Raw genomic sequence first — 14,083 nt, 5'->3', positions numbered from 1 at the left:
ATCTTGGAGCAGATATTTCATGTCAAGGCCTAGTTGACAAGATTCAAAGTTTCATAAGGACTAGTACAAAATCTTATTTGGCTCTTTGTCATCTTCTGCTGGAAATCTTGGAGGAAAACAGAATCAGACCTTAAATCTATTACATTAAATTACTTCCACTGACTGAATTTAGAGGTCTTCATTCACTGATGTGACTATTACTGTTTATTGGTGGAAGACAGTTCTGTGTACTCCAGTGTGATAGCTACTGAAATTTCACAGAGCTAGAATACCTGCTCAGATCGCTGATCCTGCCTTCCCTATGGAGAAGAAGCTTTGGAAGAAGAGCAGAGTGCTTGCTCTAATTTAAACAGCGTGTTATTGTAGACACGTGCATATTGAAGTTGCTTTCAGCCAAAATGGGGGCCGGGTTGCAGATGATGTTACTGTAGTGCAAAAAATAAAGGAGTTCATTTACAAGCAGTATTTTTGTGCATGGGAGAAAACGATATACCAGCCTCAGAATGTTGATTTGGCTCCCGTGTTCTGGATTCCCTTGTCACCATTCTCATAAATTAACCTGGTTGGTAACTAGCCATTGCAAAAGGAAGGGCAACTGGGGCAAAACACTTCCCTGACCTGTGGGACATCCAGTTTGGTTTCATATCTGCTGCAGTTACCCTGGGTTGAGTCATTTAGTCTCCATGTCCTTATCTACAAAATGGGAATAAGCATTCCCATGCTTTCCTCCCTCACAGAGGTGTAGCACAGGTAAATCCAATAAAACTGTCAGAGGTACAACAGTGATAGAGGCGATTAAAAAAAAATCAAGGGTAATCAGCTGATGGGTCTCATTTCTTAGTGATTTCCCAGTCCTTTTGTCTTAGCTCTTCCATTTGAAATCTCTTTTTAAGCAGAGTTTGCATGTTCAGGAAAAGATGTTCTGGCGGCACCTAACTGCCAGCTGTGAAATGTCAAGGATACTTAAACAAGGCTTTCTGCCCTTGTGCAGCACATCAAGGAGGACTCTGTGAAAAGAGATGGTTTGCACCGCTGGCTGATTACAGGGTTCAGACATTTATTAATAAAACAATTGCACTCCAGCCTGAAGCGCCAGATGCCTTTCTAAATGTTAATCAAAGCTCTCAGCTCCCCTGCGATGCAGGGATAATTGGTCTGTCCTACACGATGGGAAATCAGAGAGTAATTCAAGGTTCATGCTTTCAAAAGCAACAAAATACCCCAAACCTTCGTTCCTGTTTGTTTTCAATGAGCCTACAGTTTCTGGGTGCCAAATTCATTTTGAAAACACAGCTTAGGACCCTTGAGAAGGTCTTTTTCTATGTGGCCTTTCTCCAGACTGCACCCTTTATTTTGCCGTCTCCAGTCTTTTCTTACTCCCTAGAAGTTGCTGCTTTTCTCATTTGCCCAATAACGAATTTGCTGTAGTGCTGCTTTCCTGCTTGTGGAGTGGGACCCATCATTCCTTGGTTTCCTTCTGCTGTTAGTTTGTTTGATAGTTTTATGTGTTTTTTTTCTTAATTCCCCTTTCTCCGTTTTTTTGTTCTCAGTAATTGCCCTGAAATAAAGCTGACGCATGAACAGCAAAGGATTTTGAATCACAAAATTGAGCGTGGTCAAGTAGTGAAAATCGTGGCATTTGCAGGTAAGAAAGACAAAAGTGATACTGTGAGAGTAACTATATAACCTCTACCTCTGTTCCTTCCCTCCCTGCTTCTTCTGTCTGAGGAGTTCTGTAGGTGCCAGGAGATCAGCTTTTCTTTTAATCAATACAAAAAAAGGCAAAGCAAACTTTTGCAGAGAAACAGAACCGGGGAGCACAGCAGCGGGCTAAATGTCATGTTGAGGCACGGTGCTGAAAGCGAATGTTTGGGTGCTGTCAGGGACTTTCTGGAGCAGCTTGTCCCTAATCCACCGTAACCTTGTTTAGCTTTCTGCTGGGCCAGTTTCGCAGCATTACTGTCCAAAGGCCACTAGACAGAGTTGCTCTTTCTTGTTTAGATTTAGCATCCTTGTAGGAGAAAAACAAGCCAAGAAATGTTCTGCATTTGTGCTCTGTTTTGAAAAGGAGAATTGCAAAAAAATTGAGGAAGCCTACTTAAAAAGAAAAGGAAATCTTCTCCCTACACCTGCAGAGAGTTTCTGTTAAGGACACCACACCGGAGGCTCAGAGCTAATGCGCATGATCTTTCAGAACGGGCTTGCAAAAGACCAGAGGGAATGTGTGCCTAAGCAGCACAGTGCAGAGGCCACTGGTGATGGCTTCTTATGTCCCTATAAAGTCACCATGTCCAAATGATGAAAATAAAAATATTCATGAACTGTGCTAAGGTTACATGTAACCACAATAAGGCAGAGCAGGAAAAGAGTTTGAGGAGCCACTGGCAAAAAGGGTAAAAGCCTCATAATCCTTCAAACATGCAGAGGAGGTGGCTTGCCAAAACATCTGTTGGATCCATTACCTAGTAGCAACATAAATGATGTCTTAGAGTGAATGAGGCTGTAGCAGAAAAAACTAAATATGTTTCTACCTCTGTGTTCCTCATGGAAGATCTTGCAAAGGACTAGACTCAGGATGCTTCTCTGTAACCAGAGGATCCATCTCAAATCTATGTGGAAAAGGTTATGGATGAAATTTGCTTGGTACTATTCATTTTGTGACCTGGACTGCATCACTCGAGAGATGCAAGGGACCTCAAGTGTGAAGTAGCTGAACCAGTAACTGCCCTCTTGCTTAAAATTGCCATGGCTTTAGAAAATGGGAAAGTGATGGGAGAAAACTTCCAGGGAGTCTGGTATCAGCACCAGGCAGATTGATGAAAACTGTAATATAGGATCATAGAATCACAGAAGGGTAGAACTAATGAATACATGGGCATGAATAAATATGATCTGTTGGGAAAAAGTTAATATCAGCTTTGAAAAGAGGGCCCTGTGCCCTGTTAGGGAGATTTTACAAGCACATATGCTCATGAGGCATTTGCGATAGCAGTTTCAACTTTCCACTTGCTAACCTGTCTCCCAGGGGAATCAGTACCTTCACATGTGCTCAGGCTTCTGGAATACTGGATGATAAAGTGATCTTTTTTAATAAAGCTTTTAGCTACAGATTATAATTTTTCAGAGCTGCTTGTCTTCTACTGATATCAATCACATATGTGAATAAATGTCCATTAGCTGTAAATAATCCTGCTGTGTAATTAGGATTGCAGTGAAGGGAAAGGTAAGAGTAAGTAAGAGGGTAGTAAGAGGTGTGTAAGTTCATTCATTCCTGACTACGATTGCTTTTTATTTATTCTATTTTGTTCTTCAGGTACAGGAAAGACCTCAACTTTGATCAAGTACGCAGAGAAGTTTGCGGACCTGAACTTCCTCTATGTGACATTTAACAAAGCTGTTGCAGAGAGAGGAAAACATGTCTTTCCCAAAAACGTTACATGCAAGACTTTCCATTCACTAGCGTTCGGAAGCGTTGGCAAACTGTAAGTGGGGATCTTTAAATCCATTGTTGAAGGCAAGTAGAGCATGGAAAACACAGGGAGAGAAAGGAGGATCTGGTTTTTGAAATGAACCTCCAGGATTTGAGGGAGCAAATAAAAGGAAAACATTGAATTTCTTTCACCTGCTTTAAGCCAGACTAATTTGCAGTTTCCTTGTTCTCTCAGCTAAAATGAGCCAATGATTTTAGTATCCATGCGGCCTTTGGAAAATAGACTCTATTCCTGCTCTGGCATAGACTGTGCTGACATAAGTCACATAGCTGTTTTGGGGGCTTTTCCTCCAGGCTGCGTGTGCTAAGTGCCCCGTGAAAGGAACAAGAGTAGGAGACAGAAAACCACTGAGTTCTTATTTCTGGCCAAACTTGCTTGCCTTGCCCTTCAGTGGTACAGCCTTCCACTTCAGTGGTACACAGAGCTGAACTCTAAACTACATCGTTTCATTTTTTTTTTAAGCAGAGGGAAGGGTCTTCTTAACCTGAATTGTTCTAGTGATTCAGTTTCCAGCATCACCAACAACTACGTTGGCACATCTAAACTGCAGATAGAAGGGAAAATGAGCCATGGCATGGAAGAGGAGAGAATCCTCTTACCTGGCACTGAAAACAACGTGTAATTGCAGGGTTGAACAATGTATATGTCACTTGGGCTCAACTTTTCATCTGTGAAGTGGGGATAAAAGCTTTTGCTTCCCTCAGAAATGTAATGAAGATAAGTATGCTCGGAATTTCAAGGTATTCCCTATCTTGTCATCTCCCTACACCTGCAAAGGGGAGAGGATATATAAAATACAGGTTCTGTGAGTGTTAGCAAGTAATAAAAGCAAAAATAAGAATGCTTTTCCGGCAGACTTTTCCTGTGTATTTCAACTTCTCCCTTTATTTTTTTTTTTTGTCCTCTGTGACACAGCTATAAAGAAAAAGGCAAGCTAAACTTCTCCAAGCTGTCAGCTTACTCAGTGAGTTTCCTCATCCAGCACCGCGAGGGACAATCGCTGTTCATAAGAGGGAAAACAGTCAAACAGACCCTTGAAAACTTTTTTGCCTCTTCAGATGAAGAGATCTCTGAAGAGCACACTCCTGTCTTGTTCAAAAATACCCATGCCGTGATGCATCCTGTCAGCCTGGAAGAAAAAAAAGTGAGTATCCATGATGAATCAGGACTTAAGCTGAAAGGTTCAGCACAGGGGCAGTATTCATCCTGTTTCTCGTGGTTCATGGGTATTTGTGCTTCAGCAATAAGAACTAACTCTCAATAAGCATTTTTTCTCCAATGACAAATCCAAAGGAACTTGGGCCTGATTACTCCTGCTGCTTGTGCAAGTGATTTATAACAGAGGGGGTTAGTCCAGGCCCCACCCTATGCACGTATTTCTTGCATGCAATGAAAAGAAGGAAGAGATTGGATGTATTTTTATCACTGCCTGAAGAACAACATCATATCGTGTAAAGACATTAGCCTTTTTTTTTTTTTTTTTTTTTTTTGTAGTCATTCTGATAAGCAGAGCTGAACCCAAAGATTCTTAACTGGAGAATAAACTTCTTAGCAGCTCTTAAAGAACAGAACTGACATTGCAGACAATGTGGGCTGCAGTTGGAAAAGACAGTGTTGAGTTGGGGGGAAGTTAGCTAGTAATGACACAGAAGAGAAATACGAGGAGAAAGCATTCAGAGAATTAGATTTGGACAGGTTATTTTTAAGCCAATGTGAAAAGTTCAAAAACAATTAAAGAGTTCCAAAAGTTGTTTTGGAAGGAGGGAGGGAATTTGGTAGGTTGCTAAAGGAAAGGTATTATACTTAAACCTGCAGCCTCATTGCCTGCCCTGTACCAGCTACACTAGGACTTCAAGGTCTGCTGTGCCTAGACTATTTTTCAAAGCAATCCAGGCTCTTCTGATTTTGCTTTCTAGATCAATGTTCAAGAGGCAAAAGACATATGGTACAATATGAAGAAGCTGGACGGAGACATAGAGAAGAATTACAAGATAACATGTGATGGTAAGAACGTACAGATGTCAAATAGCCTTCAGGTAAAGAGGAATAATAGAAGAACAAACACATACAGCTTTTGTGTTTTGTGCACCTTACTTCTGGCTATGTACTAGGAAAGAGCTTCAAAAAGTATAAAATACCTGTGCACCTGTACTGGCTCTTCAGGGAGTTCTAAACAGGCACAAAGGCTGGAGGGTTGGTTTGCAACATGCGGGAGCAATACACACCTTTTCCAAATGTCATGGAACATCCAAGCAAGGAGTAGGGCCAGAAACTGCTTTGTTTTTTCTTAAGAAGAGATCAGTTTTTAAAGTTGTGGTGTTCTATGCAAGAAAACACTGACCCTCTGGCTGATGAGCCTTGTTTTCTCTCTCAGGATATTTGAAACTTTGGCAGCTGAGCAAGCCTCAGCTCACAGGATACGATGCCATTTTTGTCGATGAAGCGCAGGACTGCACTCCAGGTGAGTGGTTGTAGGAGACAGAGCCACATCCTTCCTAACCACTTAAAAAAGAGGCAGCTCACGTGCTCAGGAGAGCATGTGAGCACAGTTTAAGAAACTCCTGCCCTTCAGCTGTAACATCATAACTGACTCTGGGCTTGGTCCTGGATCCTTCAAATTCAATATGCAGTTTGCATAGCAACAGGCCAGCAGAGCATGTGTGCATCAGCTGAGGGGCAGTAGCTGATGGGAGCACTCTAATTTGGTTGCTTTGAACGTCCAGGTGTGCCATACAAACCTTTTGCTATTGCTGCTAACAAGGAAGAATGGAGCACGAGCATAGCTGAGGATGTGGCTGGATGAAACGGCAGTGAGACATTGGATGGTTGTGCTATCAGAAGAGCTGAGCTGCTCTGTCCCCCGGCATAGCATGCAGGTTTTGCCGTTCACCGCCGGGGGTGACCTGCGTCAGCTGGCAGAAAACTATTAGCTTTCTTTGTCGGGGATGTGGGGAATATCTCTGTTGCAAAGCAAGCTAATTTGGTTCTGCAAGGGGATATGTTAAGTGCTAGAGTTGTGCAAGAGGTAGAGACTGGACTGTGTGCTTAAGAACAAGGGAAGGGGGGCAGAAGAAGGCCCGTTCCTTTCAGCAGCTATTAAGTCATTTCAGCTGCTTCCTCAGACCATCTCCTGCCCATCCTCATTGGAGACTTGGGGTTATGAGGATTTGGCTGTGCCCTTGCAGCTGTGCATGAGGCAAGCAAGTTGCTCTGCCAGAGTGCCTGAGCATCAGGCAGGCTGATCGCGGGAGATTGAAGGGCTTGCTGGGACGCGCGCTGAGTCAGCGCGCACACGTGCAGCACATCCAGGTCGCTGTGGATGCGTGATGGGTTTACGCTGGACGCAGGTGCGTGGAATGAAGATGCTGTGCAGTGCCACAAAGTCCAGGAAGACTAAAATAATGGGAGAGTGTTTGTAGAGCTACTGCTCACCTCTGTACTTCTCTCTCCTTCTCTCCTACTTGCTTTCTCCTGCAGCTGTGTCAGCCTGTCTTAAATGCTGTAAGACGTCATGCAAGAGTTCTGTTATAAGGCTGGGATTTGAACCCATCTGTCCCAGGCGTTGATTCAATCCTTTATCCACAAAAACATATCTCTGCTCTAATAACTGTGTGCCTCTGTGTGCTGTTAAAGGCCTTGTGTCAGTCTTGCACCATCTTCTTTATAATGCAAAGCTCATCTTTGCTTTATGAGCAAGCTCCCTGTAATGCTTTGACATTTTCCTGCAGCCATCATGGATATCGTGCTGTCACAGTCATGCGGCATAATCCTTGTAGGAGACCCTCACCAGCAGATCTATACCTTCCGAGGCGCTGTCAATACCCTCTACACAGCACGTCACACCCATGTTTACTATCTCACCCAGGTAAGACAAGGGTGCAGCATGTCCCAGTAAGAGCTTTCTGTGCTAGGGCCTCACGCAGCTCCAGAGGTGATGGAGGGGAGCTCAGGGGCTGCGCGGTCTCCTTCCCACGCCTGTCTCCCAGTGCATGAGCAGGGCTAGTGGGGGTCTCTCCTTCCACGTTCCACCCAGTGACTCTGTTGCTGTCCTTCTCAGGACAGGTCCCTGATGAGGTAGAAGATGTTTCACGTGCTTCTTCAAAAGGCATCTAACAGCCAGACTTCTTGAGTCTGTCACTGGGGAGCATTTCTGTTGCCTAGATTAGTGATGTGCTTTGCTGTCAGTGCTCTGCACGGCAGAGCTCCTTTGTGCCTCTTACTGGTGTGATCCCATCTCATCGTTAGGAAAGGTGGGTGGGAAATGAGGAATGGGGTACAGACCTTGCAGTATGGCTCCTTTTAAGGAAATCCTCTAGGTGGTTCTCAGCTTTGGCTGAACGGGCAGAAGTAAATGTCTTTCTTGTTCCCATTGCCAGTCCTTGAAATAAAACTGTATGGATGAAGGAAGCCGTCTTTGCTGGCTGTACACTGGTAATGCTCTTACCTCTGGCTCTGTGCAAACTGTGGCATCGCCAGCTTTGCCCCCCCCCAGTTGATTGTCTGTCTTGCTGTTTTTCCAGCTGAAAATTCACCCTGATTAGTTTTTTGGCCTGATTAGCCACACAGCTATACATTCAGTGTGTATAATCACAGCTAATGTAAGGGAGGGACTGTTTCTTGGGAATGCTTGTAGGATGTATCAGCTTAAATCAAAAAGGAAAGCACGTTTAGGTCCTAATGGCACTGATTCCTAAGCCAGAACGGCCTCCAGAAAACCCATCCATCCCAGATGCCTTTTCCTTCTCGTGCCCTGCCAGCCTGGCCCAGGGACAGGCACATGGGAACAGGGACTGTCTTTATTTGCAGTAGCACATCTCATTACAGTCTTGGGACTTGCCTTGATATCACTTTGCTTTTGGATATCTGAGGACTTTTTTGGATAAACAGAGCCTTCCTCCTCCCACTCCAATAGATCTTTTCAGCAGAATACCAACAATGCACCGCCCATGCCAGGCAGGGAAGATCCTAAGCCAAAACAGACGTGCACTGCCTTGGTTAAGCCCCCACCTGCAGAACATGGAGGATTTTTTTTAATCCACTTGCTTGGGGAGACTGTTCTTCAAAGCTGGCTATTGCTGCTCCCAAAAGTGACAGTTCTGTCCCCAGACTCACATTCCTGCCTACTCGTCGTACTAGTGTCAGCAATCACATGGATGTGCTTTTCAGCCGGATCAACAGGCACAGCCCTGCCGCCTCATCCTAGAATCATAGAATCAGTAAGGTTGGAAGGGACCTCAGGAGATCATCTCGTCCAACCCCCCGATCAAGTAGGGTCACCTAGAGCATGTTAGATGGGGTTGCATCCAGGCAGGCCTTGAAGATCTCCAGAGGAGACTCCACAACCTCTCTGGGCAACCTGGTCCAGTGCTCCGTCACTCTCACAGGGAAGAAATTCCCCCCTCACGGTCAGGTGGGACTTCCTGTGGTTCAACTTCTGCCCATTGCCTCTTGTCCTATCACATGGGACAACTGAAAAGAGTTTGTCCCCATCCCCTTGACACCCTCCCTTCAGGTACTTGTACACACTGATGAGATCCCCTCTCAGCCTTCTCTTCCCCAGGCTGAAGAGGCCCAGCTCTCGCAGCCGTTCCTCGTAGGGCAGGTGCTCCAGCCCTCTGATCATCTTCGTAGCCCTAAATGGGACACATGCCGTGTCCCATTAACAAGCTGTGGAAGAGTCACAGCGGGGTGGAGAGGCTGGAAACTATGTTTTACCGTATATGATGATCCGTCTCACAACACAGTTCCTATGGCCTTGGGTACAAACATGACCAGAGTTTCTGGAAATAGTTTTCTGGGAATTTGGGTGCTTTTTCTAAGAGAAAGGTTGTCCAGAAGGTTGGTATTGTGCAGTTTCAATATAGTAACACTTCAGTAAATCGTAACAAGTTCCTCCTTTTTTTTTTGTTTTTTTTTCGATGTTTTCCATTTTCTTCTCTTTTCCACGCAGAGTTTCAGATTTGGTGCTGAAATCGCTTATGTCGGAGCAACCATTCTGGATGTATGCAAAAGGATCAGGAATAAGACCTTGGTGGGTGGAAACCAAGAAGGTAGGTTGTATCTGTGCACCAGTCGACAAAGTCAGCTCTATTCAGCGACTAGGAGTCCAAGAGCTACTGCATTAATACCAAGCATCTCAGGATTAATCCTGATTTATGAAGATCTTTGTTTTTTAGATAACTGTCTTCTTACTGCACTGGCTAACTGGGAATTTCTGTGTACAGGTGATGTGAGAGGCAGCATGGAAGGGAAGATAACAGTCTTATCACGAAGCAATTTTAATGTATTTGACGACGCTGTGAGACTTACTGGTAGAGAAAGACCAATAAAAATACATGTGATCGGGGTAAGATGAAATTGCTAATGTGCTGTTCATGTCCCCATCTCAAGTCCCCAGGCCTGTTAGCACTTGCAGCAGCACCTGCATGGGTTTCAAAATAGGTGTCCTGTCTGCTGTGGTCTGTAGTACCCTGGTTTAGAACTAATATTCAATGAGAAAGCAGCAGTTTGCCATGGTTGGGTGTTTTGGGTTTTTTGTTTTTTTTTATTTCAGTAGCTGTTCCTTAAAGCTGTGTGAGAGCAGCTCCCTTTTTAGACTCATCTGGACAGTGTTGCGCTTTTTCTTCCTCAGACTTGGAAGAGATGGCAGCAGCTCCATCCTGCTGGATGGGGCTGGGGCAGAGGAAGAGCAAGATGTGGCTGTAACATTGCTGCAAATATTTGCATTATGTGGAGCGCTGCTGACTGCCTTTTGCTGCCAGCAGCTGCTTAGTGCTCCTGCACTAGGGGAATAAAAATCAGCTGTAATTGCAGGTTTGAGCGTAAGCACTCGCTGTCGGTAGATTTGGGATTTTTTCAGAAAAGCTGAATGTTAACTTATCCTCTGCCGTGGATGTTAGAAGATTTTGAGGAAGCAAAGCTAGGGCTGCTAGCCTGAGTTTTTGCACAGAATTCACAAAAAGCACCCAGGTACCTGGAGAAGGAGAGTGTGTCTGTGCCTGTCCGTGTGTGCCTCTGCATGCACATGTGTGCAGACATCTGTGTGCTTAAATTGCCAGGACACTTTAATAATGCTTCACATTTCAAAAGCCTTAGAAGAGTTTTCAGACTAGCCTCCAAACTCTGAAAAATGGATAACCAGGATTCTGCAACAAGAGACACAGAGCAAGCAACTGTCCTAGTACTGAATGTGTTTTGGGAAAGTATGTGATCTTTTGAATTTTAGGCTGATATTTTAAATTCTTAATATTTTTTGCCTTGCGAAACTGCCTATCAGAACAGAGTGAATGTTTGAACTGCTTACTCAGGAGGAAATTCTTGACCATCTTTGCAGTTTGGAACAAAAAAGTATAAACATAGACTATCACTTTTTTGATGGAAGAAAACAAACTAAATTTGGAAACACAGGGAAAAAAGCTATTTTGCTTCACTCCCTCTTTTTTTTTCTCCTTTCCAAAAGTAAATATTGCCAAAGGAAAGCATTTTGTTTCAGTTTCTGTTGAAATGTGAGCATTTACAGCTGCTTTAGTTTAGTAATTTTCCTTCTGTTGTGGTGGCCCACTGTTTCATGGGAAAAGAAGGTGGTACCTTATGGAGACAGTCAGGTCTGGAGCTGCCTGTCCTGCAAAACAGCATGGATCCAGGAAGCCAGTAGCATTTACTAACCAACTGAGTCCTTAGTTTATTTCAATTAACCAGCATGCATCTATTTGAAACAAAAATAACCCCAAAAAGTAACTTTCTTGTTAGCAAAAGACAAAAGTTTATAGATTTTTTTTTTCTTTGAAGATCCTTTGAATGTGAAATTCTGCTGCAGCTCTGTTATAATGCTGATGAGACAGCAGCCTGTTCTCTTCCTGCTGTCCATCTGTCTCGTGTGGCAATCCGGAGTGAGCTAGGTCATTGCCTTTTCAGCTGCCTGTGACTATTCTCAGCTGTTTTAGGAAAGCGGTGTCCCTTTGCATGTTTCCTTTATTTGCTTCCTAGTGACACCAGTAACCATTGGGCCTCGCTAGCTGATCTATAAACTCTTAGTGACGCATCTATGTTAAGATAGTTGTTCTTTGTTTTAGGGGCTTGCCCGTTTTGGACTGAGCAAAATTCATGATATTTGGAAACTCTATCAACCTGCAGATGAACGGAAACAATGTGAGTATGTTCTCACCCTTCTCTCTGTGATCCTCCCTACAGCAGCATTGATGCTTTAGTTTCTGCTGTGGGGACAGAAAGCAAAATGACTTATTGTATTTTATTTTACCTTTTTGCCAGTCTAGAAGTTCTCATGCAGTTATCTCTTGCAAACTGACTTTAAAATACTAGTGTCCTAGGCTGTGCTATTTCAGTTGCTTGTGACCATGTGGCCTAGATGTTGTTAATACCATGAACAGAGAACCTGTGGGGCCTGGGTCATGTAGCCCTTTCCTGCTTCCCTCTGAGAAACCATATCAAAAGGGTAAGAGCCTGATAACCAGCGTGTTGGGATTTTTTTCTCCTCTATCTTCTGATTTGATTTCATTTTTCATTTGCCATAAGACTTCTCCTGTAAGATGTGTACTAAAAAAAAAAAAAAAAAAAAAAAAAAAAAAAAAAAAAGGAGGCACACTGAGTCTTCTAATCTTCCAGCACACACTTGCTCTTTGCTGATGGGTGTCATTTAGCAAATAGATAATTCATGTAGGATGTCCTTATGCCTTGGCATTTGTAGATAAGGATTGTTGTGTATGGGACACAGAGCAAACTAAAGTTATTGAACTGCCGCGTGAGTGACTGATTATGTGGGTGTTGTTACTGGCTGTTTAGAGCATGAACTCTTAGGAAAACTCTTCACCATCTGAGTAGGAACACGGAATAATGCAGGTTGGAAGAGACTGTGGAAGATCTGTAGTCCAGCCCCCTGCTGCAAGCAGGGTCAACACTGAAGTTGCATTAGGTTGCTCAGAGTCTTTTCCCCTCGATGTCTAACTACCTCTGAGGATGGAGGTTTCACAGCTGTTCTAGGAAATACATTTCTAGTGACAAAAACGAGTGAGCTCCGTGGATGTTTGACAGTTGCTCTGTCCTAAACTCCGTAAACATCCATACCCTTCATAATATTCCAACTCTCTTTCTCAAAGTGATGCATTCGGGCTGCTTGGGGGCTACTCACTCTAATGAGAATATGTAGCCTTTACAGTGTTTTGTGTCAGTAAAGAGAAGGTCATGGCTGAAAGCTACCCGTCACAGCAGTGGCAGAGCTGGGTGCACATCCCAGGTACCCCGCGTCCCACACAGCAGTCCATCCACCGAGGCACGCTTGTCTTCCCCGATACCTACTCTGAAGTTTGACTAGAATTCAAGAATGCAACCATAGGTACCTTTTAAATAAACTCATGTTATCTGCTGCTTTTTTCTTTTTTTTTTTTTTTTTTTTTTAGTAAACCTTGTTATAAATGACCCCTTTCTCAAAAAATGGGAAGAGACTCAAGACTTCACTGATTTAAGGAAATATGCAGAGTACAGTGATGACAAAGAACTGGAAGTGAAGATTGCAATAGTGGAGAAATACAGAGAGCGGATCCCTGAGCTGGTGCAGAGGATTGAGAGCAGTCGTGTGTCACGACAAGCCTTGGCAGGTAAAGCCAAGCTGCCTCTTTTAGTGTTAGAGGAATACACTTTTTTTTTTTTTCCCCAAACCCGACTTCACCGCTGAATCCCCTTCATTCTGCAAAAATTCTGTATTTGGATCGAGTTGGACTTCCAGGAAGAAAAGAAGTTGAACAGCAGCTTTTGAAGTCCATCTGGCACTCTAGATGTTGTTCAGGGCAAAAAGAATCTGCCAGCAAAGGATTGCTTAGTGTAGCTTTGCTATAGGGACATAAGGATTTGGGCACAGCATTTCCTGCTGTTGGAAAGCCGTAGCTTTTTCTAGTGTTTACTTTATCATGCTTTTGGGATTCCTGTGCTAGCTGCCTTGCAACTTGCTATATGAAATTTGGGGAGATGCAAAACAAGTTCAAAACTCGCCAAACACAAAGCATTCCTGTTTGGAACCACAGGCTATGGCTTGGGCTCCTGGCAACCAGGAGTCTTCCCTGGCAGAGAAGTTGTCTTTGATGGTCTAGGTTCCTGGCAGAAGTGCTTTGTTTATGATTCACATTTGGAAAGAAGAGAAGTGAATGTAGAATGAAATCACTTAATTCTACTTGGTGCTTAATGAAATTAATCATTATCGTTATCATTATCACTGTGATGAGTGATATTATTGATATCAATGAGTGATGTTTCTTCCTTCTTGTTCCTAACGTGTGCTGTTTACAGATTACCTAATAGGTACTGTCCACCAAGCCAAAGGCCTGGAGTTTGACACAGTGCTGCTTGCAGATGACTTTGTGAAAGTACCAGATATCAGCGATCAGCAGAAGATGTCTTGCTTCAGTATCGGTAAGGGAGTGCCTTCACGGGGCACCCATCCTGGCTCAAAAGTGGGAAAGCAAAGTGCGCTGCGAGTCCGTGCTTGTCGGAGTGTCTCAGGTGCCACTGGCTGTCCTAGCGATCATTGACAGCGTTTCCTTCACAGTGAGATAGGGGCAGGGGGCATTCTTTATTTAGCGTGC

The 14,083-nt window shown here is 43.8% G+C and overlaps 1 protein-coding gene across 2 annotated transcripts in view; it reads left to right on the top strand.

Moving 5' to 3' along the window:
* FBH1 (F-box DNA helicase 1) overlaps positions 1-14,083 on the top strand; it is a 29,339-nt gene that overhangs the window by 10,528 nt on the left and 4,728 nt on the right. For both annotated transcript variants that reach the window (XM_062580037.1, XM_062580028.1), the window contains 11 exons: positions 1,551-1,645; positions 3,314-3,482; positions 4,407-4,635; positions 5,408-5,495; positions 5,866-5,952; positions 7,220-7,356; positions 9,442-9,541; positions 9,716-9,837; positions 11,564-11,639; positions 12,905-13,102; positions 13,788-13,910. In XM_062580037.1, coding sequence (XP_062436021.1) covers positions 1,551-1,645; positions 3,314-3,482; positions 4,407-4,635; positions 5,408-5,495; positions 5,866-5,952; positions 7,220-7,356; positions 9,442-9,541; positions 9,716-9,837; positions 11,564-11,639; positions 12,905-13,102; positions 13,788-13,910 — 1,424 coding nt within the window. The remainder of the gene's footprint in view (positions 1-1,550; positions 1,646-3,313; positions 3,483-4,406; positions 4,636-5,407; positions 5,496-5,865; positions 5,953-7,219; positions 7,357-9,441; positions 9,542-9,715; positions 9,838-11,563; positions 11,640-12,904; positions 13,103-13,787; positions 13,911-14,083) is intronic.

Source organism: Rhea pennata, chromosome 1 (genome assembly GCF_028389875.1).
Source record: "Rhea pennata isolate bPtePen1 chromosome 1, bPtePen1.pri, whole genome shotgun sequence".
Taxonomy (NCBI): domain Eukaryota; kingdom Metazoa; phylum Chordata; class Aves; order Rheiformes; family Rheidae; genus Rhea; species Rhea pennata.
Note: the sequence above shows the minus strand (reverse complement) of the source record. Positions and strands in the feature narration are given on the sequence as shown.